This window comes from Mustelus asterias, chromosome 31, assembly GCF_964213995.1.
Source record: "Mustelus asterias chromosome 31, sMusAst1.hap1.1, whole genome shotgun sequence".
NCBI classification, from domain to species: Eukaryota; Metazoa; Chordata; class Chondrichthyes; order Carcharhiniformes; family Triakidae; genus Mustelus; species Mustelus asterias.
In genome coordinates this window covers 58,517-85,504 of record NC_135831.1, presented here as the reverse complement: position 1 = coordinate 85,504, position 26,988 = coordinate 58,517, and the positions used below count along the sequence as shown (strand labels likewise).

At 51.2% G+C, this 26,988-nt stretch overlaps 1 protein-coding gene across 2 annotated transcripts in view; it reads right to left on the bottom strand.

The window, feature by feature from the left end:
• LOC144481747 (polyunsaturated fatty acid lipoxygenase ALOX15B-like) overlaps positions 1-26,988 on the bottom strand; it is a 132,132-nt gene that overhangs the window by 50,215 nt on the left and 54,929 nt on the right. For both annotated transcript variants that reach the window (XM_078200895.1, XM_078200894.1), the window contains exons 3-5: positions 16,166-16,247; positions 13,632-13,754; positions 10,865-10,968 (exon numbers count right to left, since the gene is read on the bottom strand). In XM_078200895.1, coding sequence (XP_078057021.1) covers positions 10,865-10,968; positions 13,632-13,754; positions 16,166-16,247 — 309 coding nt within the window. The remainder of the gene's footprint in view (positions 1-10,864; positions 10,969-13,631; positions 13,755-16,165; positions 16,248-26,988) is intronic.

Sequence of the window (26,988 nt, the reverse complement as noted above, 5' to 3'; positions counted from 1 at the left end):
CTCCCTATCTCTGTAACCTCCTCCAGCCCCCTACACACCTCCCTATCTCTGTACCCTCCTCCAGCCACTGCACCCCCTCCCTATCTCTGTAACCTCCTCCAGCCCCCTACACCCCTCCCTATCTCTGTAACGTCCTCCAGCCCCCTACACCCCTCCCTATCTCTGTAACCTCCTCCAGCCCCCTACACCCCTCCCTATCTCTGTAACTACCTCCAGCCCCCTACACCCCTCCCTATCTCTGTAACCTCCTCCAGCCACTACACCCCCTCCCTATCTCTGTAACCTCCTCCAGCCCCCTACACCCCTCCCTATCTCTGTAACCTCCTCCAGCCCCTACACCCCCTCCCTATCTCTGTAACCTCCTCCAGCCCCCTACACCCCTCCCTATCTCTGTAACCTCCTCCAGCCACTGCACCCTCTCCCTATCTCTGTAACCTCCTCCAGGCCCTACACCCCCTCCCTATCTCAGTAACCTCCTCCAGCCCCCTACACCCCCTCCCTATCTCTGTAACCTCCTCCAGCCCCCTACACCCCTCCCTATCTCTGTAACCACCTCCAGCCACTGCACCCCCTCCCTATCTCTGTAACCTCCTCCAGGCCCTACACCACCTCCCTATCTCTGTAACCTCCTCCAGGCCCTACACCCCCTCCCTATCTCTGTAACCTCCTCCAGCCCCCTACACCCCTCCCTATCTCTGTAACCTCCTCCAGCCCCCTACACCCCTCCCTATCTCTGTAACCTCCTCCAGCCCCCTACACCCCCTCCCTATCTCTGTAACCTCCTCCAGCCCCCTACACCCCTCCCTATCTCTGTAACCTCCTCCAGCCACTGCACCCCCTCCCTATCTCTGTAACCTCCTCCAGCCCCCACACGCCCTCTCTATCTCTGTAACTCCCTGGAGGTTCCCTTCCAAGGCACTCACCATCCTGACTGGGAAATATATCGGCTGTTCCTTCACTGTCACTGGGTCAAAATCCTGGAACTCCCTCCCTAACAGCACTGTGGGTGTACCTACACCAGACGGGACTGCAGCGGGTTCAAGATGGCAGCAGCTCACCCACTACCTTCTCCAGGGGCAGTGGATGCTGGTCTAGCCAGAGATGCCCACATCCCGTAAATATATTTTAAAAATAAGCTTAAGCCAATATCCTCCCAAATCAAAGCTCTGGCTGCTGCCGTTGTAACAAGGTAGATGTTTGCAAACTGCACCGGTTTTTCAGGAGGTTACTTTGACAGCTGACAGGAACAAGAGACAATTTGCACTCATAGAATCATAGAAACCCTACAGTGCAGAAGGAGGCCATTCGGCCCATCGAGTCTGCACCGACCACAATCCCACCCAGGCCCTACCCCACATATTTACCCGCTAATCCCTCTAACCTACGCATCCCAGGACTCTAAGGGGCAATTTTTAACTTGGCCAATCAACCTAACCCGCACATCTTTGGACTGTGGGAGGAAACCGGAGCACCCGGAGGAAACCCACGCAAACACGAGGAGAATGTGCAAACTCCACACAGACAGCGACCCGAGCCGGGAATCGAACCCGGGTCCCTGGAGCTGTGAAGCAGCAGTGCTAACCACTGTGCCACCGTGCCGCCCACTCATGCAAAGGTTGTAACTGGATTCCAGGAGGTTTGTGAGAAAGGGTGGGGCAGACCTAAGCAAACAGGTCTGAAAGATCTGGAAGACACAATACCTCAAAAAACATTCTGCTTATATTCTGCCAAACTGTCAGTTATCATGTTGACAGAAGGTCCCAGAAGGTGTCTCACGCCCAGCTTCCCACGAGTATTCAGGATGAGTGAAAACTCACTAACATCTGCCCACAGTGCAAAGACGCGCTGGTTAGGTGGATTGGCCATGCTAAATTGGCCCTTAGTGTCCAAAGATGCGTAGGTTAGGTGGATTGGCCATGCTAAATTGGCCCTTAGTGTCCAAGGATGCGTAGGTTAGGTGGATTGGCCATGGGAAATGTGTGGGGTTACGGGAATGAGGGTGAGGGAGAGGGCCTGTAGAAGCTACTCTGCCGGAGAGTCAGTGCAGACCTGATGGGCCAAATGGTCTCTTCTGCATTTTAGGGATTCTGTGATTCAATGAAATGAACAAGAATCAAGAACAGAGAGCGGGGGAGGGGATTTTTCTCCCATGTTGCAGCCAAGCTGATTGGTGGTTTGCTAGGATGTGGGATTGGCTCGCCTGGACTCTCCGGCCCGTTCCGGGTTTATTGAACAACTTGGAGAGACCATTTACATCGCACCGTTCCAAAGCTTCCCGTCTGAAACCAGAGCTCATCCAGGGAGCAGATTCAACAGGAACTTTCAAAAGAATAACTGGATAAACACTTGGGGAGGAAACGGGGCAGGGAGAGGGGGGGAATCTTTCACAGGGGTAGCACTGGAAGAATGGGGCTGTCTGTGTTCCATCAGGATAACACACGCCCAACACACAGAGAGACACACACACACACACAGACACGCACTCACACACACACAGACACGCACTCACACATACACAGACACGCACTCACACACACAGAGACGCACACACAGAGACGCACTCACACACACACACACGCACTCACACACACAGACACGCACTCCCTCCCTATCTCTGTAACCTCCTCCAGCCCCCTACACCCCTCCCTATCTCTGTAACCTCCTCCAGCCACTGCACCCCCTCCCTATCTCTGTAACCTCCTCCAGCCCCCTACAGCCCTCCCTATCTCTGTAACCTCCTCCAGCCCCCTACACCCCTCCCTATCTCTGTAACCTCCTCCAGCCCCCTACACCCCTCCCTATCTCTGTAACTACCTCCAGACCCTACACCCCTCCCTATCTCTGTAACCACCTCCAGCCCCCTACACCCCTCCCTATCTCTGTAACCACCTCCAGCCCCCTACACCCCTCCCTATCTCTGTAACCACCTCCAGACCCTACAGCCCTCCCTATCTCTGTAACCACCTCCAGCCCCCTACACCCCTCCCTATCTCTGTAACCTCCTCCAGCCCCCTACACCCCCTCCCTATCTCTGTAACCTCCTCCAGCCCCCTACACCCCTCCCTATCTCTGTAACCTCCTCCAGCCACTGCACCCCCTCCCTATCTCTGTAACCTCCTCCAGCCACTGCACCCCCTCCCTATCTCTGTAACCTCCTCCAGCCACTGCACCCCTCCCTATCTCTGTAACCTCCTCCAGCCCCCACACGCCCTCTCTATCTCTGTAACTCCCTGGAGGTTCCCTTCCAAGGCACTCACCATCCTGACTGGGAAATATATCGGCTGTTCCTTCACTGTCACTGGGTCAAAATCCTGGAACTCCCTCCCTAACAGCACTGTGGGTGTACCTACACCAGACGGGACTGCAGCGGGTTCAAGATGGCAGCAGCTCACCCACTACCTTCTCCAGGGGCAGTAGATGCTGGTCTAGCCAGAGATGCCCACATCCCGTAAATATATTTTAAAAATAAGCTTAAGCCAATATCCTCCCAAATCAAAGCTCTGGCTGCTGCCGTTGTAACAAGGCAGATGTTTGCAAACTGCACCGGTTTTTCGGGAGGTTACTTTGACAGCTGACAGGAACAAGAGACAATTTGCACTCATAGAATCATAGAAACCCTACAGTGCAGAAGTAGGCCATTCGGCCCATCGAGTCTGCACCGACCACAATCCCACCCAGGCCCTACCCCACATATTTACCCGCTAATCCCTCTAACCTACGCATCCCAGGACTCTAAGGGGCAATTTTTAACTTGGCCAATCAACCTAACCCGCACATCTTTGGACTGTGGGAGGAAACCGGAGCACCCGGAGGAAACCCACGCAAACACGAGGAGAATGTGCAAACTCCACACAGACAGCGACCCGAGCCGGGAATCGAACCCGGGTCCCTGGAGCTGTGAAGCAGCAGTGCTAACCCACTGTGCCACCGTGACGCCCACTCATGCAAAGGTTGTAACTGGATTCCAGGAGGTTTGTGAGAAAGGGTGGGGCAGACCTAAGCAAACAGGTCTGAAAGATCTGGAAGACACAATACCTCAAAAAACATTCTGCTTATATTCTGCCAAACTGTCAGTTATCATGTTGACAGAAGGTTCCAGAAGGTGTCTCACGCCCAGCTTCCCACGAGCGTTCAGGATGAGTGAAAACTCACTAACATCTGCCCACAGTCCAAAGATGTGCGGGTTAGGTAGATTGGCCAGGTTAAAAATTGCCCCTTAGAGTCCTGGGATGCGTAGGTTAGAGGGATTCGCGGGAAAATATGTGGGGGTAGGGCCTGGGTGGGATTGTGGTCGGTGCAGACTTGATGGGCCGAATGGCCTCCTTCTGCACTGTAGGGTTTCTATGATTTCTTCTATGATTAAATTGGCCCTTAGTGTCCAAGGATGCGTAGGTTAGGTGGATTGGCCATGGGAAATGTGTGGGGTTACGGGAATGAGGGTGAGGGAGAGGGCCTGTAGAAGCTACTCTGCCGGTGAGTCAGTGCAGACCTGATGGGCCAAATGGTCTCTTCTGCATTTTAGGGATTCTGTGATTCAATGAAATGAACAAGAATCAAGAACAGAGAGCGGGGGAGGGGATTTTTCTCCCATGTTGCAGCCAAGCTGATTGGTGGTTTGCCAGGATGTGGGATTGGCTCGCCTGGACTCTCCGGCCCGTTCCGGGTTTATTGAACAACTTGGAGAGACCATTTACATCGCACCGTTCCAAAGCTTCCCGTCTGAAACCAGAGCTCATCCAGGGAGCAGATTCAACAGGAACTTTCAAAAGAATAACTGGATAAACACTTGGGGAGGAAACGGGGCAGGGAGAGGGGGGAATCTTTCACAGGGGTAGCACTGGAAGAATGGGGCTGTCTGTGTTCCATCAGGATAACACACGCCCAACACACAGAGAGACACACACACACACACGCACTCACACATACACAGACACGCACTCACACACACACACACACAGAGACGCACACACAGAGACGCACTCACTCACAGAGACGCACACACACACACGCACTCCCTCCCTATCTCTGTAACCTCCTCCAGCCCCCTACACCCCTCCCTATCTCTGTACCCTCCTCCAGCCACTGCACCCCCTCCCTATCTCTGTAACCTCCTCCAGCCCCCTACACCCCTCCCTATCTCTGTAACGTCCTCCAGCCCCCTACACCCCTCCCTATCTCTGTAACCTCCTCCAGCCCCCTACACCCCTCCCTATGTCTGTAACTACCTCCAGCCCCCTACACCCCTCCCTATCTCTGTAACCTCCTCCAGCCACTACACCCCCTCCCTATCTCTGTAACCTCCTCCAGCCCCCTACACCCCTCCCTATCTCTGTAACCTCCTCCAGCCCCTACACCCCCTCCCTATCTCTGTAACCTCCTCCAGCCCCCTACACCCCTCCCTATCTCTGTAACCTCCTCCAGCCACTGCACCCTCTCCCTATCTCTGTAACCTCCTCCAGGCCCTACACCCCCTCCCTATCTCAGTAACCTCCTCCAGCCCCCTACACCCCCTCCCTATCTCTGTAACCTCCTCCAGCCCCCTACACCCCTCCCTATCTCTGTAACCACCTCCAGCCACTGCACCCCCTCCCTATCTCTGTAACCTCCTCCAGGCCCTACACCACCTCCCTATCTCTGTAACCTCCTCCAGGCCCTACACCCCCTCCCTATCTCTGTAACCTCCTCCAGCCCCCTACACCCCTCCCTATCTCTGTAACCTCCTCCAGCCCCCTACACCCCTGCCTATCTCTGTAACCTCCTCCAGCCACTGCACCCTCTCCCTATCTCTGTAACCTCCTCCAGGCCCTACACCCCCTCCCTATCTCAGTAACCTCCTCCAGCCCCCTACACCCCCTCCCTATCTCTGTAACCTCCTCCAGCCCCCTACACCCCTCCCTATCTCTGTAACCACCTCCAGCCACTGCACCCCCTCCCTATCTCTGTAACCTCCTCCAGGCCCTACACCACCTCCCTATCTCTGTAACCTCCTCCAGGCCCTACACCCCTCCCTACCTCTGTAACCTCCTCCAGCCCCCTACACCCCTCCCTGTCTCTGTAACCTCCTCCAGCCCCCTACACCCCTCCCTATCTCTGTAACCTCCTCCAGCCCCCTACACCCCCTCCCTATCTCTGTAACCTCCTCCAGCCCCCTACACCCCTCCCTATCTCTGTAACCTCCTCCAGCCACTGCACCCCCTCCCTATCTCTGTAACCTCCTCCAGCCCCCACACGCCCTCTCTATCTCTGTAACTCCCTGGAGGTTCCCTTCCAAGGCACTCGCCATCCTGACTGGGAAATATATCGGCTGTTCCTTCACTGTCACTGGGTCAAAATCCTGGAACTCCCTCCCTAACAGCACTGTCGGTGTACCTACACCAGACGGGACTGCAGCGGGTTCAAGATGGCAGCAGCTCACCCACTACCTTCTCCAGGGGCAGTAGATGCTGGTCTAGCCAGAGATGCCCACATCCCGTAAATATATTTTAAAAATAAGCTTAAGCCAATATCCTCCCAAATCAAAGCTCTGGCTGCTGCCGTTGTAACAAGGTAGATGTTTGCAAACTGCACCGGTTTTTCAGGAGGTTACTTTGACAGCTGACAGGAACAAGAGACAATTTGCACTCATAGAATCATAGAAACCCTACAGTGCAGAAGGAGGCCATTCGGCCCATCGAGTCTGCACCGACCACAATCCCACCCAGGCCCTACCCCACATATTTACCCGCTAATCCCTCTAACCTACGCATCCCAGGACTCTAAGGGGCAATTTTTAACTTGGCCAATCAACCTAACCCGCACATCTTTGGACTGTGGGAGGAAACCGGAGCACCCGGAGGAAACCCACGCAAACACGAGGAGAATGTGCAAACTCCACACAGACAGCGACCCGAGCCGGGAATCGAACCCGGGTCCCTGGAGCTGTGAAGCAGCAGTGCTAACCACTGTGCCACCGTGCCGCCCACTCATGCAAAGGTTGTAACTGGATTCCAGGAGGTTTGTGAGAAAGGGTGGGGCAGACCTAAGCAAACAGGTCTGAAAGATCTGGAAGACACAATACCTCAAAAAACATTCTGCTTATATTCTGCCAAACTGTCAGTTATCATGTTGACAGAAGGTCCCAGAAGGTGTCTCACGCCCAGCTTCCCACGAGTATTCAGGATGAGTGAAAACTCACTAACATCTGCTCACAGTGCAAAGACGTGCTGGTTAGGTGGATTGGCCATGCTAAATTGCCCCTTAGTGTCCAAGGATGCGTAGGTTAGGTGGATTGGCCATGGGAAATGTGTGGGGTTACGGGAATGAGGGTGAGGGAGAGGGCCTGTAGAAGCTACTCTGCCGGAGAGTCAGTGCAGACCTGATGGGCCAAATGGTCTCTTCTGCATTTTAGGGATTCTGTGATTCAATGAAATGAACAAGAATCAAGAACAGAGAGCGGGGGAGGGGATTTTTCTCCCATGTTGCAGCCAAGCTGATTGGCGGTTTGCCAGGATGTGGGATTGGCTCGCCTGGACTCTCCGGCCCGTTCCGGGTTTATTGAACAACTTGGAGAGACCATTTACATCGCACCGTTCCAAAGCTTCCCGTCTGAAACCAGAGCTCATCCAGGGAGCAGATTCAACAGGAACTTTCAAAAGAATAACTGGATAAACACTTGGGGAGGAAACGGGGCAGGGAGAGGGGGGGAATCTTTCACAGGGGTAGCACTGGAAGAATGGGGCTGTCTGTGTTCCATCAGGATAACACACGCCCAACACACAGAGAGACACACACACACACACACACACACAGACACGCACTCACACACACACAGACACGCACTCACACACACACACAGAGACGCACACACAGAGACGCACTCACACACAGAGACGCACTCACACACACACACACACGCACTCACACACACAGACACGCACCCCCTCCCTATCTCTGTAACCTCCTCCAGCCCCCTACACCCCTCCCTATCTCTGTAACCTCCTCCAGCCACTGCACCCCCTCCCTATCTCTGTAACCTCCTCCAGCCCCCTACACCCCTCCCTATCTCTGTAACCTCCTCCAGCCCCCTACACCCCTCCCTATCTCTGTAACCTCCTCCAGCCCCCTACACTCCTCCCTATCTCTGTAACTACCTCCAGACCCTACACCCCTCCCTATCTCTGTAACCACCTCCAGCCCCCTACACCCCTCCCTATCTCTGTAACCACCTCCAGCCCCCTACACCCCTCCCTATCTCTGTAACCACCTCCAGACCCTACACCCCTCCCTATCTCTGTAACCACCTCCAGCCCCCTACACCCCTCCCTATCTCTGTAACCTCCTCCAGCCCCCTACACCCCTCCCTATCTCTGTAACCTCCTCCAGCCACTGCACCCACTCCCTATCTCTGTAACCTCCTCCAGGCCCTACACCCCCTCCCTATCTCTGTAACCTCCTCCAGCCACTGCACCCTCTCCCTATCTCTGTAACCTCCTCCAGGCCCTACACCCCCTCCCTATCTCTGTAACCTCCTCCAGCCCCCTACACCCTCTCCCTATCTCTGTAACCTCCTCCAGCCCCCTACTCCCCCTCCCTATCTCTGTAACCACCTCCAGCCCCGACACGCCCTCCCTATCTCTGTAACCTCCTCCAGCCCCCTACACCCCTCCCTATCTCTGTAACCACCTCCAGACCGTACACCCCTCCCTATCTCTGTAACCTCCTCCAGCCCCCTACACCCCTCCCTATCTCTGTAACCTCCTCCAGCCCCCACACGCCCTCTCTATCTCTGTAACTCCCTGGAGGTTCCCTTCCAAGGCACTCACCATCCTGACTGGGAAATATATCGGCTGTTCCTTCACTGTCACTGGGTCAAAATCCTGGAACTCCCTCCCTAACAGCGCTGTGGGTGTACCTACACCAGACGGGACTGCAGCGGGTTCAAGATGGCAGCAGCTCACCCACTACCTTCTCCAGGGGCAGTAGATGCTGGTCTAGCCAGAGATGCCCACATCCCGTAAATATATTTTAAAAATAAGCTTAAGCCAATATCCTCCCAAATCAAAGCTCTGGCTGCTGCCGTTGTAACAAGGTAGATGTTTGCAAACTGCACCGGTTTTTCGGGAGGTTACTTTGACAGCTGACAGGAACAAGAGACAATTTGCACTCATAGAATCATAGAAACCCTACAGTGCAGAAGGAGGCCATTCGGCCCATCGAGTCTGCACCGACCACAATCCCACCCAGACCCTACCCCCACATATTTACCCGCTAATCCCTCTAACCTATGCATCCCAGGACTCTAAGGGGCAATTTTTAACCTGGCCAATCAACCTAACCCGCACATCTTTGGACTGTGGGAGGAAACCGGAGCACCCGGAGGAAACCCACGCAAACACGAGGAGAATGTGCAAACTCCACACAGACAGCGACCCGAGCCGGGAATCGAACCCGGGTCCCTGGAGCTGTGAAGCAGCAGTGCTAACCACTGTGCCACCGTGACGCCCACTCATGCAAAGGTTGTAACTGGATTCCAGGAGGTTTGTGAGAAAGGGTGGGGCAGACCTAAGCAAACAGGTCTGAAAGATCTGGAAGACACAATACCTCAAAAAACATTCTGCTTATATTCTGCCAAACTGTCAGTTATCATGTTGACAGAAGGTTCCAGAAGGTGTCTCACGCCCAGCTTCCCACGAGCATTCAGGATGAGTGAAAACTCACTAACATCTGCCCACAGTGCAAAGACGCGCTGGTTAGGTGGATTGGCCGTGCTAAATTGGCCCTTAGTGTCCAAGGATGCGTAGGTTAGGTGGATTGGCCATGGGAAATGTGTGGGGTTACGGGAATGAGGGTGAGGGAGAGGGCCTGTAGAAGCTACTCTGCCGGAGAGTCAGTGCAGACCTGATGGGCCAAATGGTCTCTTCTGCATTTTAGGGATTCTGTGATTCAATGAAATGAACAAGAATCAAGAACAGAGAGCGGAGGAGGGGATTTTTCTCCCATGTTGCAGCCAAGCTGATTGGCGGTTTGCCAGGATGTGGGATTGGCTCGCCTGGACTCTCCGGCCCGTTCCGGGTTTATTGAACAACTTGGAGAGACCATTTACATCGCACCGTTCCAAAGCTTCCCGTCTGAAACCAGAGCTCATCCAGGGAGCAGATTCAACAGGAACTTTCAAAAGAGTAACTGGATAAACACTTGGGGAGGAAACGGGGCAGGGAGAGGGGGGGAATCTTTCACAGGGGTAGCACTGGAAGAATGGGGCTGTCTGTGTTCCATCAGGATAACACACGCCCAACACACAGAGAGACACACACACAGAGATGCACGCTCACATACACATGCGCTCACACATACACAGACACGCACTCACACACGTACACACAGAGACACACACACAGAGACGCACACAGAGCGATGAAATAATTAATCACACATTTCAGTACTGACAGTTCAGAGATGAATAATGGGTCTGGATTTTGATTTGTTTGAATTCCAAAGAATGCCACAGAATCTTTAACCCCAGGTGTGAGGGATCTCGCTTTAATATCAAAGATGTCATCAGTGCTCCAGTTTAATGTGCCCAGATCTGTGGCTGGAATTCGGACCCACAATCTGCCCATTCCGGAACAACAGTGGCACCAAACCTGCAGACAGCTCAATCACGGCTGGTCAAGGGTGGGACGTTAGACCCTCCAGCTTTGTGTGGCTTCTGTGTCCTGCAGTCATTGGCAAACCCTGCTCTTTATCAAAGTCTCACCTGAGGAAGGAGCAGCGCTCCGAAAGCTCATGATTCCAAATAAACCTGTCGGACTTTAATCTGGTGCTGTGAGGCTCCGTACTGTATCTGGGAAATACCAGCACAGTGTTGGACCATGTTCAGAATTACCTGCAACCGGGACTTTGCTCAAATCCACGGATTTCTGCACTTCTTCCAGATTATTCCACATTTTCTGAGAATCCTTCAGTGAGTTCATGCCCAGATCCAGAAACCTGTGTTGATAATACAGTGGTCAGTTTAAATGTAATAAATGCAGGAAGTGACTGTGTCAGGAATCCCAGTCACCGACACTATAGTTACGAAAGCCCCACCGACGCCTCTACTTTCTCAGGAGACTAAGGAAATTCGGCATGTCCGCTACGACTCTCACCAACTTTTACAGATGCCCCATAGAAAGCATTCTTTCTGGTTGTATCACAGCTTGGTCTGGGCTCCTGCTCTGCCCAAGACCGCAAGGAACTACAAAGGGTCGTGAATGTAGCCCAATCCATCACGCAAACCAACCTCCCATCCATTGACTCCGTCTACACTTCCCGCTGCCTCGGGGAAAAGCAGCCAGCATAATTAAGGACCCCACGCACCCCGGACATTCTCTCTTCCACCTTCTTCCATCGGGAAAAAGATACAAAGTCTGAGGTCACGTACCGACCGACTCAAGAACAGCTTCTTCCCTGCTGCCGTCAGGCTTTTGAATGGACCGACCTCGCATTAAGTTGATCTTTCTCTACACCCCTAGCTGTGACTGTAACACTACATTCTGCACCCGCTCCTTTCCTTCTCTATGAACAGTATGCTTTGTCTGTATAGCGCGCAAGAAACAATACTTTTCACTGTGTCCCAGTACATGTGACAATAATAAATCAAATAAAAAAATGAACTGGGAGGTGACAGAGCTGCACAGGGAATCATCCTGAACTCCCATCGACACAGGTTTCAACTGAACGTCTCACAGCAGCATTACCAATCCTCATTTTAATATTCAGACACATACACAATGACGCTGAACAATAATCAATCAAACACAGAGGTTTAAGAACATCTTAGAGAAGGAGAATGAAACGGAGAGGTGGAGGGAAGTATTTTTCCATCAAAGAACAAAGAACAATACAGCACAGGAACAGGCCCTTCGGCCCTCCAAGCCTGCGCCGCTCATGTGCCCAACTAGACCATTCTTTTGTATCCCTCTATTCCTAGTCTGTTCATGTGGCTATCTAGATAAGTCTTTCCTGGGACACGGGCGTCACTGGGCTGGGCAGTATTTATTGCCCATCGATACTTGCCCTTGGAGGGCGGTTGAGAGTCAACCACATTGGCTGTGGTTCTGGAGTCACATGTAGGCCAGACCGGGATAAGGACGGCAGATTTCCTTCCCTAAAGGGACATTAGTGAACCAGATGAGTTTTTCCGACAATGGGTCATTAGTCGATTCTTAATTCCAGATATTTTTTATTGAATTCAAATTCCACCATCTGCCGTGGCGGGATTCGAACCCGGGTCCCCCAGAAACATTAGCTGAGTTTTTTGTGGATTAATAGTCTGGCGATAATACTTAGTGGTACTTGCGCTCGAGCTTATTTCAGAGCTCAGAACCACCCTACACACCCCCCCTCCCCCCGGGAAGGTTGTAGGGACTGGAGGAAGTTACAGAGATAGAGACGGTTGTAGGGAATTGGTGAGGCTACAGAGATTAGGGATGGATGTAGGGGCTGGCAGTCTGAAATACATGCTGGTTAGGTGCATTGGCCATTGGTTTGGAAGGTGCTGCCTAAGGAGCCTTGGTGAGTCGCTGCAGTGCATCTTGTAGATGGTACACACGCTGCTACTGAGCGTCGGTGGTGGAGGGAGTGGGTGTTTGTGGATGGGGGGCCAATCAAGCGGGGCTGCTTTGTCCTGGATGGTGTCGAGCTTCTTGAGTGTTGTTGGAGCCGCTCCCATCCAGGCAAGTGGGGAGTATTCCATCACACTCCTGACTTGTGCCTCGTAGATGGTGGACAGGCTTTGGGGAGTCAGGAGGTGAGTTACTCTCCACAGGATTCCCAGCCTCTGACCTGCTCTGGTAGCCGCAGTATTTATTTGGCTGGGTCCAGTTCAGTTTCTGTTCAGTAGTAACCTCCATCAAGCCAGGGGGTCAATGAAGACAGTAAGTTAGGGGCAACACCAGGCATACCCAAATGTGAAGTGCCAACCTGGTGAAACATTACTTGCATACAAACAGTAGACGGGCAAGTGATGGACAGAGCTAAGCAATCCCACAACCAACGGATCAGATCTAAGCTCTGCAGTCCTGCCACATCCAACCGTGAATGGTGGTGGACAATTAAACAACTCACTGGAGGAGGAGGCTCCACAAATATCCCCATCCTCAATGATGGAGGAGCCCAGCGCATCAGTGCAAAAGATAAAGCTGAAGCATTCACAGCAATCTTCAGCCAGAAGTGAGATGATTCATCTCAGCCTCCTCAGTGCATGCTAGCCTTCAGCCAATTAACTGAGGTTTATAGTTGTTGTGCTAGGGGTGGCATGGTGGTTAGCACTGTTGCCACACAGCGCCAGGGACCCGGGTTCGATTCCCAGCTTGGGCCACTGTCTGTGTGGACTCTGCACGTTCTCCCCGTGTCTGCGTGGGTTTCCTCCCACACTCCGAAAGACGTGCTGGTTAGGGTGCATTGGGCCGTGCTAAATTCTGCCTCAGTGTTACCCAAACAGGTGCCGGAGTGTGACGACTAGGGGATTTTCACACTGACTTCATTGCAGTGTTAATGTAAGCCTTACTTGTGACACTAATGAATAAAACTTTAAAACATTGATTGGATAATGCCTTCACCATCTGCTCCAGTGCTATTGTGCATATTTCTAATTTTTAAGCAATGCTTACGCTGAATCCAAATCAAAGATAAGGTAAAGTTTTCTGTCAAGTGTAAATTGTGCATCCTTGGGTAAGTCACTGGCACTTTCTGCTTTGATATTTCGGGGAATCCCAGGAACAAATGTGCTCCACCTGAAAGGCAAGAGTTCCTTAAATAAGCAATGCAAATATTCAATTGTACAATCAAAAATTTGGTGCAATATCACGACTTATCAAGTTGGGAAATGTTATTCTGGGGATAACATTTCCCAGGACAGGTACAGCACGGGGTTAGATACAGAGTAAAGCTCCCTCTACACTGTCCCCCATCAAACACTCCCAGGACAGGTACAGCACGGGGTTAGACACAGAGTAAAGCTCCCTCTACACTGTCCCCATCAAACACTCCCAGGACAGGTACAGCACGGGGTTAGATACAGAGTAAAGCTCCCTCTACACTGTCCCCATCAAACACTCCCAGGACAGGTACAGCACGGGGTTAGATACAGAGTAAAGCTCCCTTTACACTGTCCCCATCAAACACTCCCAGGACAGGGACAGCACGGGGTTAGATACAGAGTAAAGCTCCCTCTACACTGTCCCCCATCAAACACTCCCAGGACAGGGACAGCACGGGGTTAGATACAGAGTAAAGCTCCCTCTACACTGTCCCCCATGAAACACTCCCAGGACAGGTACAGCACGGGGTTAGATACAGAGTAAAGCTCCCTCTACACTGTCCCCCATCAAACACTCCCAGGACAGGGACAGCACGGGGTTAGATACAGAGTAAAGCTCCCTCTACACTGTCCCCATCAAACACTCCCAGGACAGGTACAGCACGGGGTTAGATACAGAGTAAAGCTCCCTCTACACTGTCCCCATCAAACACTCCCAGGACAGGGACAGCACGGGGTTAGATACAGAGTAAAGCTCCCTCTACACTGTCCCCCATCAAACACTCCCAGGACAGGTACAGCACGGGGTTAGATACAGAGTAAAGCTCCCTCTACACTGTCCCCCATCAAACACTCCCAGGGCAGGTACAGCACGGGGTTAGATACAGAGTAAAGCTCCCTCTACACTGTCCCCCATCAAACACTCCCAGGACAGGTACAGCACGGGGTTAGATACAGAGTAAAGCTCCCTCTACACTGTCCCCATCAAACACTCCCAGGACAGGTACAGCACGGGGTTAGATACAGAGTAAAGCTCCCTTTACACTGTCCCCATCAAACACTCCCAGGACAGGGACAGCACGGGGTTAGATACAGAGTAAAGCTCCCTCTACACTGTCCCCCATCAAACACTCCCAGGACAGGGACAGCACGGGGTTAGATACAGAGTAAAGCTCCCTCTACACTGTCCCCCATGAAACACTCCCAGGACAGGTACAGCACGGGGTTAGATACAGAGTAAAGCTCCCTCTACACTGTCCCCCATCAAACACTCCCAGGACAGGGACAGCACGGGGTTAGATACAGAGTAAAGCTCCCTCTACACTGTCCCCATCAAACACTCCCAGGACAGGTACAGCACGGGGTTAGATACAGAGTAAAGCTCCCTCTACACTGTCCCCCATCAAACACTCCCAGGACAGGTACAGCACAGGGTTAGATACAGAGTAAAGCTCCCTCTACACTGTCCCCCATCAAACACTCCCAGGACAGGTACAGCACGGGGTTAGATACAGAGTAAAGCTTCCTCTACACTGTCCCCCATCAAACACTCCCAGGACAGGTACAGCACGGGGTTAGATACAGAGTAAAGCTCCCTCTACACTGTCCCCATCAAACACTCCCAGGACAGGTACAGCACGGGGTTAAATACAGAGTAAAGCTCCCTCTACACTGTCCCCCATCAAACACTCCCAGGACAGGGACAGCACGGGGTTAGATAGAGCGAAGAGTCTTTCTACTTTAAAACTCAGCCCTAGCAAGTTACATAGAACATTACGTTTCTGAACTTTCCACACCAAAAGATCGAGTGATCTCCCTCAGACACGTTTGCGCCAGTTTGAGCTTTGGGCCAGTTTGGGCTTTGGGCCAGTTTGGGCTTTGGGCCAGCTTGGGCTTTGGGCCAGTTTGGGCTTTGGGATCGTTTGGGCTTTGGGCCAGTTTGGGCTTTGGGATCGTTTGGGCTTTGGGCCAGTTTGGGATGCTGAGTTGGCAGCTGCAAACTAACTGCTGCCCCTGAAGGGTAAGGAGGGGCAGATTTCATTCAATTTACTGTGCAGCACACCGTCAGACTGAGCTTAGCTTGAACTCAAGCCGCAGGAGGGGGGTTAATGAGAATGCCACACTGCCTCAGACCTCCCAACGCAGAACTCTGGTCAGCAGCAACGTTTCGAAATCTGTGTTTGGACCCATGGTACAAGAGGTGAGGTCCAAACTCCACACAGAGACAAGGTGTCCTGCACTGCTGTGATCCGTCAGCAGATGGTGGATTTAACCCTGATCTGTGTCGAGATAATGCCCCTGTTTCTAAATCAAGCAGCAGGAAACGTTTACCAGTGTGAGCGGGTTGCTTCATTCTGACAGCGCGTTCTCATTGAGGGTACTCACTGATAGGCTTCTTGTCTGCTTTGTATCTCGTTAACCCAGTGTTCCTCCAAGATGGGGTATTGATACTCACACTTTCTTCGTGCTACAAAAACAAATTCAAACAAACACTTTAAGAGCGGCAACGCTGGAACAATGTTTAGCACCTGCCTCTCAGCGCCAGGGACCCGGGTTCAATTCCCAGCCTTGGGTCACTGTCTGTGTGGAGTCTGCACATTCTCCCCGTGTCTGCGTAGGTTTCCTCCGGGTGCTCCGGTTTCCTTCGACGGTCCAAAGATGTATAGGTTAGGTTGATTGGCCATGCTAAATTGCCCCTTAGTGTCCAAAGATGTGCAGGTTAGGGAGATTGGCCATGCTAAATTGCCCCTTAGTGTCCAAAGATGTGCAGGTTAGGGGGATGGGCCATGCTAACTTGCCCCTTAGTGTCCAAAGATGTGCAGGTTAGGGAGATTGGCCATGCTAAATTGCCCCTTAGTGTCCAAAGATGTGCAGGTTAGGGGGATTGGCCATGCTAAATTGCCCCTTAGTGTCCAAAGATGTGCAGGTTAGGGGGATTGGCCATGCTAAATTGCCCCTTAGTGTCCAAAGATGTGCAGGTTAGGGGGATCGGCCGTGCTAAATTGCTCCTTAGTGTCCAAAGATGTGCAGGTTAGGGGGATTGGCTGTGCTAAATTGCCCCTTAGTGTCCAAAGATGTGCAGGTTAGGGGGATTGGCCATGCTAAATTGCCCCTTAGTGTCCAAAGATGTGCAGGTTAGGGAGATTGGCCATGCTAAATTGCCCCTTAGTGTCCAAAGATGTGCAGGTTAGGGGGATTGGCCACGCTAAATTGCCCCTTAGTGTCCAAAGATGTGCAGGTTAGGGGGATTGGCTGTGCTAAATTGCCCCTTAGTGTCCAAAGATGTGCAGGTTAGGGGGATTGGCCATGCTAAATTGTCCCTTGGTGTCCAAAGATGTGCAGGTTAGGGGGATTGGCCATGCTAAATTGTCCCTTGGTGTCCAAAGATGTGCAGGTTAGGGGGATTGGCCATGCTAAATTGCCCCTTAGTGTCCAAAGATGTGCAGGTTCGGTGGATCCACCTAACCTGCACATCTTTGGAGTGTGGGATGAAACCGCAGCACCTGGAGGAAACTTGCCCAGACACCTTTAGTTGTGCATGAATTTTTATTTAGCAGAAGGCTTCTTGTCTCTTAGGGGATAAACAAGAAGAAGCAATATAGTAAGTTTAATCTTGAGTCTGAAAACAACACACCAAGCTGCAGCAGAAGGTGTGATTGTGTGGGTCCGATATTTCCCAAGTTCACCAGTCTTTATCTTTAGAGTTTGACATCATGTTTCGTCAGAAACTTCTGCTTTTTACATCATTGCACAATGATTGGTTAAGCCAGCAGTTGGAGAATGATTGGGTAACCCACCCAATATAGACTCAAAGCCCCTTTTTCCTTCTTCGAAAGAAACTCGCTGCTGGGTTCAAGAAATATTGATGTGGAGATGCCGGCGTTGGACTGGGGTAAACACAGTAAGAAGTCTCACAACACCAGGTTAAAGTCCAACAGGTTTATTTGGTAGCAAACGCCACTAGCTTTCGGAGCGCTGCCCCTTCGTCAGGTAAGTGGGCGTTCTGTGACACAGAACTCCCACAGACACAGAACGGAACTTCCACTTACCTGACGAAGGGGCAGCGGTCCGGATGAAGGGGCAGCGGTCCGAACGTTAACGGTTTTTGCTACCAAATGAACCTGTTGGACTTTAACCTGGTGTTGTGAGACTTCTTACTTCACGAAATATTGGCAGCTCTCTCGCCTTGAGCTACCGCATTGCAGGCTGGGAATCCCAGGGGGCTTTGCTTGTCTAAGAACACGCTGGCATTAAGGCCCCCAACTTATCAAGGCAGCATCTCTGGAGGCCACTTCCAGAATGATCTGTGATCTTAGCCTGAGTACAAACTGGGTACAATGAACCAACCCAAACCTTCCACAGTTGGAGATCTGGTTTTGATGCAGCAGCTGGTCTTGGCTGGGGTGGGGTGGTGGACACACACGCACACACACACACATCGACCCTGGAACGCTCCTTTGCCGCAGGGCAATTTCAGGATTTTAAAGAGGCCCTTTATTCAAATCCATCTCCTTTTACACTGACCCCAGAGATGCCACAGGATGTAGATGATGCCAAAACATTGAATGTATTCAAGAGGCGGCTGGATATAGCACTTGGGGGGAATGGGATCAAAGGTTATGGGGGGAAAGCAGGATGAGGCTATTGAGTTGGATGATCAGCCATGATGGTGATGAATGGGGGAGCAGGCTCGAAGGGCCGAATGGCCTCCTCCTGCTCCTATGTTCTTTAAGCATGGAAACAGGCCCTTCGGCCCAACATGTCCATGCCGCCCTTTTTAATTAAACCCCTAAGCTACTCCCAATTGCCCACATTTGGCTCATATCCCTCTATATCCATCTTACCCATGTAACTGTCTAAATGCTTTTTAAAAGACAAAATTGTACCCGCCTCTACTACTACCTCTGGCAGCTTGTTCCAGACACTCACCACCCTCTGTGTAAAAAAATTGCCCCTCTGGACCCTTTTGTATCTCTCCCCTCTCACCTTAAACCTTTGCCCTCTAGTTTTAGACTCCCCTACCTTTGGGAAAAGATATTGACTATCTAGCTGATCTATGCCCCTTGTTATTTTATAGACCTCTATAAGATCACCCCTCAGCCTCCTACGCTCCAGAGAAAAAGGTTCCAGTCTATCCATCCTCTCCTTATAACTCAATCCATCAAGTCCCGGTAGCATCCGAGTAAATCTTTTCTGCACACTTTCTAGTTTAGTAATATCCTTTGTATAATAGGGTGACCAGAACTGTACACAGTATTAGAATCCTATCTTCTCTGTTCTTACGCTTTTAGAATTCCGAACTCACGTGGTCCTGTGGATGTTGGTGTCAGGATGAGGAACTTTTGTTCTCCTGAACTTCAGTCCCGAGAGTCCCAAAACCACAGAAAAGGTCACGGTGCAGTAAGAGGCCATTCAGCCCATCCAGTCTGTGCCAGCCATATATGAGAAAAACACCAGAAACTAGCCGCTCATTTCAATCCCATGTTTCAGCGCCTGGCTCTGGAATCTGGGATGTTGGAGCACAATGGGTTCAGAGCCGGCTTTCCCCTGAATGAGTCGTGTCTTTTAGCCTCAATCCCGGACTCAAGCCGTGAATTCCAGATGCCCTCCGCCCTCTGGGTGAGAGAGATCTCCCTCATGTCCCTCTAACCCTTCCACCAATCACCGTTAACCTTGGCCCCCTGGAGGTTGACCCTTCCGCTGCGGGGGGAAAACAAGACTTTCCCGTCTATCCTGAATCCCACATCTGTACCCCGTCCCCCCAGGACAAAGACCATAAATCCAGCCCCCCCAACCCCCTGGGCAAAGCCCTGAATCCGCTTCCCCGGGACAAAGACCCTGAATCCTACCCTCCCCATTCCGGGGCAAAGACCCTAAATCTTCCCTCACCACCAGAATAAAAACCCTAATCCCCCCCCTCCCACCACCCCCAAGGTAAAGACCCTGAATCCCCGTTCCCCCCCAACCCCCCAGGACAAATACCCTAAATCCCGCCCCCCCCACCATCACCCCTGGGACAAAGACCCTAAATCCCCCACCACCCTTCCCTCCTCCTTCCCCACACCACCCCCCTTTCCCTCCCTCCCCCACCTCCAAAAAGCAATCTTATCTATCTTTGATTTGCAATTGGAAAGGATGTTAATTTTCTCACAATTGTGTCTCGGTCATTCACAGAATCTGGACAGTGCAGAAGGAGGCCATTTGGCCCATCGAGTCGGCACCGGCTTCTTGAGGAGCAACTCAGCTTGGCCAACTCAAGCATTTCCAATAGCCAATCCACCTAACCTGCACATCTTTGGACACTAAGGGGCAATTTAGCATGGCCAATCCACCTAACCTGCACATCTTTGGACACTAAGGGGCAATTTAGCATGGCCAATCCACCTAACCTGGGAAATATCGGACCCGCACAATCACATCTTCTGCTGCAGCTTGGTGTGTTGTTTTCAGACTCAAGATTAAACTTACTATATTGCTTCTTCTTGTTTATCCCTAAGAGACAAGAAGCCTTCTGCTGAATAAAAATTCATGCACAACTAAAGGTGTCTGGGCAAGTTTCCTCCAGGTGCTGCGGTTTCCTCCCACACTCCAAAGATGTGCAGGTTGGGTGGATTGGCCATGCTGAATGCGCAAGATTACGGGCTTATGGCCTGGGTAAGGTACCTCACATTTGGAAGGTCTAATACGGATCAGAAATACACAGTAAATGGCAGAACCCTTAAGAGTAATGATAGGCAAAGGGATCTGGGTGTATAGGGACACTGGTCACGGACAGTGGCAATGCAGGTGGAGAAGGTAGTCAAGAAGGCATACGGCATGCTTGCCTTCATCGGCCGGGGCATTGAGTTTAAAAATTGGCAAGTCATGTTGCAGCTTTATAGAACCTTAGTTAGGCCGCACTTGGAATATAGTGTTCAATTCTGGTCGCCACACTACCAGAAGGATGTGGAGGCTTTGGAGCGGGTACAGAAAAGATTTACCAGGATGTTGCCTGGTATGGAGGGCATCAGCTATGAGGAGAGGTTGGAGAAACTTGGTTTGTTCTCACTGGAACGACGGAGGTTGAGGGGAGACCTGATAGAAGTCTACAAGATTATGAGAGGCATGGACAGAGTGGATAGTCAGAAGCTTTTTCCCAGGGTGGAAGAGTCAATTACTAGGGGGGCACAGGTTTAAGGTGCGAGGGGCAAGGTTTAAAGGAGATGTACGAGGCAGATTTTGTACACAGAGAGTAGTGGGTGCCTGGAACTCGTTGCCGGGGGGGTAGTGGAAGCGGATACGGTAGTGAGTTTTAAGGGGCGTCTTGACAAATACCTGAATAGGATGGGAATAGAGGGATACGGTCCCCGGAAGGGTAGGGGGTTTTAGTTACGTCGGGCAGCATGGTCGGTGCAGGCTTGGAGGGCCGAAGGGCCTGTTCCTGTGCTGTAATCTTCTTTGTTCCTCCAGTTTGAGTTGGGCTTCACTGGAGCATTGCAGCAGACCAAGGGCAGAAACGTGAGCGAGAGCATGGGGGTGAGGTGGAATGACAAGTGTTAGCTCACACTGGCGGACTGAGTGTAGGGATTTCACAAAGCGGGTCACCCAGTCTGCGTTGGATCTGCCCCGCTGCAGAGGAGACCGCAGTATGAGCAGTGGACGTTTACAGATGCCCCATAGAAAGCATTCTTTCTGGTTGTATCACAGCTTGGTCTGGGGCTCCTGCTCTGCCCAAGACCGCAAGGAACTACAAAAGGTGGTGAATGTCGCCCAATCCATCACGCAAACCAGCCTCCCATCCACTGACTCTGTCTACACTTCCCGCTGCCTCGGGAAAAGCAGCCAGAATAATTAAGGATCCCACGCACCCCGGACATTCTCTCTTCCACCTTCTTCCGTCGGGAAAAAGATACAAAAGTCTGAGGTCACGCACCGACCGACTCAAGAGCAGCTTCTTCCCTGCTGCTGTCAGACTTTCGAATAGACCTACCTCTCGCATTAAGTTGATCTTTCTCTACACCCGAGCTATGACTGTAACACTACATTCTGCACTCTCTCCTTTTCTTCTCTATGAATGGTATGCTTTGTCTGTATGGCACGCAAGAAACAATACTTTTCACTGTATCCCAGTACATGTGACAATAATAAATCAAATCTTAGAAATCTTAGAAACCCTACAGCACAGGAAGAGGCCATTCGGCCCATCGAGTCTGCACCGACCACAATCCCACCCAGGCCCTACCCCCATATCCCGACATATTTACCCACTAATCCCTCTAACCTACGCATCCCAGGACAATAAGGGCAATTTTAGCATGGCCAATCAACCTAACCCGCACATCTTTGGACTGTGGGAGGAAACCGGAGCACCCGGAGGATGCACCTGGGGGATTTAGGGTCTTTGCCCCGGGTGGTGGGGGGGGGGATTTAGGGTCTTTGTCCCTGGGTGGTGGGGGGGGGGGATTTAGGGTCTTTGTCCCGGGGGTGGGGAGGGGGGAGATTTAGGGTCTTTGTCCCCGGGTGGTGGGGGGGGGGGATTTAGGGTCTTTGTCCCGGGGGTGGGGAGGGGGGAGATTTAGGGTCTTTGCCCCGGAGTGGGAGGGAGGGATTTAAGGTCTTTGTCCTGGGGGGACGGGGTACAGATGTGGGATTCAGGATAGACGGGAAAGTCTTGTTTCCCCCCCACAGCGGAAGGGTCAACCTCCAGGGGGCCAGGGTTAGAGGGACATGAGGGAGATCTCTCTCACCCAGAGGGCGGAGGGCATCTGGAATTCACGGCTTGAGTCCGGGATTGAGGCTAAAAGACACGACTCATTCAGGGGAAAGCCGGCTCTGAACCCATTGTGCTCCAACATCCCAGATTCCAGAGCCAGGCGCTGAAACGTGGGATTGAAATGAGCGGCTAGTTTCTGGTGTTTTTCTCATATATGGCTGGCACAGACTGGATGGGCTGAATGGCCTCGTACTGCACCGTGACCTTTTCTGCGGTTTTGGGACTCTCGGGACTGAAATTCATAAGAACATAAGAAATAGGAGCAGGAGTAGGCCATCTAGCCCCTCGAGCCTGCCCCGCCATTCAATAAGATCATGGCTGATCTGAAGTGGATCAGTTCCACTTACCCGCCTGATCCCCATAACCCCTAATTCCCTTACCGATCAGGAATCCATCTATCTGTGATTTAAACATATTCAACGAGGAAGCCTCCACCACTTCAGTGGGCAGAGAATTCCAGAGATTCACCACCCTCTGAGAGAAGAAGTTCCTAAATCGACCCCCCTTTATTTTGAGGCTGTGCCCTCTAGTTCTAGTTTCCTTTCTAAGTGGAAAGAATCTCTCCATCTCTACCCTATCCAGCCCCTTCGTTATTTTATAGGTCTCTATAAGATCCCTCCTCAGCTGTCTAAATTCCAACAAATACAAACCCAATCTGCTCAGTCTCTCCTCATAATCAACACCCCTCACCTCTGGTATCAACCTGGTGAACCTTCTCTGCACTCCCTCCAAGGCCAATATATCCTTCCGCAAATAAGGGGACCAATACTGCACACAGTATTCCAGCTGCGGCCTCACCAATGCCCTGTACAGATGCAGCAAGACATCCCTGCTTTTATATTCTATCCCCCTTGCGATATAGGCCAACATCCCATTTGCCTTCTTGATCACATGTTGCACCTGCAGACTGGGTTTTTGCGTCTCATGCACAAGGACCCCCAGGTCCCTCTGCACAGCAGCATGTTGTAATTTCTTTCCATTTAGATAATAATCCAATTTGCTATAATTCTTCCAAAGTGAATAACCTCGCATTTGTTAACATTATACTCCATCTGCCAGATCCTCGCCCACTCACTCAGCCTGTCCAAATCTCTCTGCAGACCTTCTACGGAGAACAAAAGTTCCTCATCCAGACACCAACATCCACAGACCACGTGAGTTTGGAATTCTAGAAGCGTAAGAACATAGAAGATAGGATTCTAATACTGTGTACAGTTCTGGTCACCCTATTATACAAAGGATATATTAAACTAGAAAGAGTGCAGAAACGATTTACTAGGATGCTACCGGGACTTGATGGGTTGAGTTATAAGGAGAGGCTGGATAGACTGGGACTTTTTTCTCTGGAGCGTAGGAGGCTGAGGGGTGATCTTATAGAGGTCTATAAAATAATGAGGGGCACAGATCAGCCAGATAGTCAATATCTTTTCCCAAAGGTAGGGAAGTCTAAAACTAGAGGGCATTGGTTTAAGGTGAGAGGGGAGAGATACAAAAGGGTCCAGAGGGGCAATTTTTTCACACAGAAGGTGGTGAGTCTCTGGAACAAGCTGCCAGAGGCAGTAGGAGAGGCGGGTACAATTTTGTCTTTTAAAAAGCATTTAGATAGTTACATGGGTAAGATGGGTACAGAGGGATATGGGCTAAATGCGGGCAATTGGGACTAGTTTCGGGGTTTAATAAAAAAGGGTGGCATGGACAAGTTGGGCCGAAGGGCCTGTTTCCATGCTTAAAGAACATTGGAGCAGGAGGAGGCCATTCGGCCCTTCGAGCCTTCTCCCCCATTCATCACCATCATGGCTGATCATCCAACTCAATAGCCTCATCCTGCTTTCTCCCCATAACCTTTGATTCCATTCCCCCCAAGTGTTATATCCAGCCGCCTCTTGAATGCATTCAATGTTTTGGCATCAACTACTTCCTGTGGCATCTCTGGGGTCAGTGTAAAAGGAGATGGATTTGAATAAAGGGCCTCTTTAAAGTCCTGAAATTGCCCTGTGGCAAAGGAGCGTGCGTGTGTGTGTGTGTGTGTGTGTGCGTGTGTGTCCACCACCCCACCCCAGCCAAGACCAGCTGCTGGATCAAACCCAGACCTCCAAGTTTGGAAGGTTTGGGTTGGTTTGTTGTACCCAGTTTGTGCCAGGCTAAGATCACAGATCATTCTGGAAGTGGCCGCCCTTGATGCTGCTTTGACAAGTTGTGGGCATTAATGCCAGCGTGTTCACAGACAAGCAAAGCTTGTGTCTGGGTCAGTGGGAGTTCTGTGTCACAGAACGCCCACTTACCCGACGAAGGGGCAGCGCTCCGAAAGCTAGTGGCGTTTGCTACCAAATAAACCTGTTGGACTTTAACCTGGTGTTGTGAGACTTAAGACCATAAGACCATAAGACATAGGAGCGGAAGTAAGGCCATTCGGCCCATCGAGTCCACTCCACCATTCAATCATGGTTGATTTCAACTCCATTTACCCGCTCTCTCCCCATAGCCCTTAATTCCTCGAGAAATCAAGAATTTATCAATTTCTGTCTTGAAGACGCTCAACGTCTCGGCCTCCACAGCCCTCTGTGGCAATGAATTCCACAGACCCACCACTCTCTGGCTGAAGAAATTTCTCCTCATCTCTGTTCTAAAGTGACTCCCTTTTATTCTAAGGCTGTGCCCCCGCGTCCTAGTCTCCCCTGTTAATGGAAACAACTTCCCTACGTCCATCCTATCTAAGCCGTTCATTATCTTGTAAGTTTCTATCAGATCTCCCCTCAACCTCCTAAACTCCAATGAATATAATCCCACGATCCTCAGACGTTCATCGTATGTCAGGCCTACCATTCCTGGGATCATCCGTGTGAATCTCCGCTGGACCCGCTCCAGTGCCAGTATGTCCTTCCTGAGGTGTGGGGCCCAAAATTGCTCACAGTACTCCAAATGGGGCCTAACCAGTGCTTTATAAAGCCTCAGAAGTACATCCCTGCTTTTGTATTCCAAGCCTCTTGAGATAAATGACAACATTACATTTGCTTTCCTAATTACGGACTCAACCTGCAAGTTTACCTTTAGAGAATCCTGGACTAGGACTCCCAAGTCCCTTTGCACTTTAGCATTATGAATTTTGTCACCGTTTAGAAAATAGTCCATGCCTCTATTCTTTTTTCCAAAGTGTACGACCTCGCACTTGCCCACGTTGAATTTCATCAGCCACTTCTTGGACCACTCTCCTAAACTGTCTAAATCTTTCTGCAGCCTCCCCACCTCCTCAATACTACCTGCCCCTCCACCTATCTTTGTATCATCGGCAAACTTGGCCAGAATGCCCCCAGTCCCGTCATCTAGATCGTTAATATATAAAGAGAACAGCTGTGGCCCCAACACTGAACCCTGCGGGACACCACTTGTCACCGGTTGCCATTCTGAGAAAGAACCTTTTATCCCAACTCTCTGCCTTCTGTCTGACAGCCAATCGTCAATCCATGTTAGTACCTTGCCTCGAATACCATGGGCCCTTATTTTACTCAGCAGTCTCCCGTGAGGCACCTTGTCAAAGGCCTCTTACTGTGTTTACCCCAGTCCAACGCCGGCATCTCCACATCAATATTTCTTGAACCCAGCAGCGAGTTTCTTTCGAAGAAGGAAAAAGGGGCTTTGAGTCTATATTGGGTGGGTTACCCAATCATTCTCCAACTGCTGGCTTAACCAATCATTGTGCAATGATGTAAAAAGCAGAAGTTTCTGACGAAACATGATGTCAAACTCTAAAGATAAAGACTGGTGAACTTGGGAAATATCAGACCCGCACAATCACACCTTCTGCTGCAGCTTGGTGTGTTGTTTTCAGACTCAAGATTAAACTTACTATATTGCTTCTTCTTGTTTATCCCTAAGAGACAAGAAGCCTTCTGCTAAATAAAAATTCATGCACAACTAAAGGTGTCTGGGCAAGTTTCCTCCAGGTGCTGCGGTTTCCTCCCACACTCCAAAGATGTGCAGGTTGGGTGGATTGGCCATGCTGAATGCGCAAGATTACGGGCTTATGGCCTGGGTAAGGTACCTCACATTTGGAAGGTCTAATACGGATCAGAAATACACAATAATTGGCAGAACCCTTAAGAGTAATGATAGGCAAAGGGAACTGGGTGTTTAGGGACACTGGTCACGGAAAGTGGCAATGCAGGTGGAGAAGGTAGTCAAGAAGGCATACGGCATGCTTGCCTTCATCAGCCGGGGCATTGAGTTTAAAAATTGGCAAGTCATGTTGCAGCTTTATAGAACCTTTGTTAGGTCGCACTTGGAATATAGTGTTCAATTCTGGTCGCCACTCTACCAGAAGGATGTGGAGGCTTTGGAGAGGGTACAGAAAAGATTTACCAGGATGTTGCCTGGTATGGAGGGCATCAGCTATGAGGAGAGGTTGGAGAAACTTGGTTTGTTCTCACTGGAGCGACGGAGGTTGAGGGGAGACCTGATA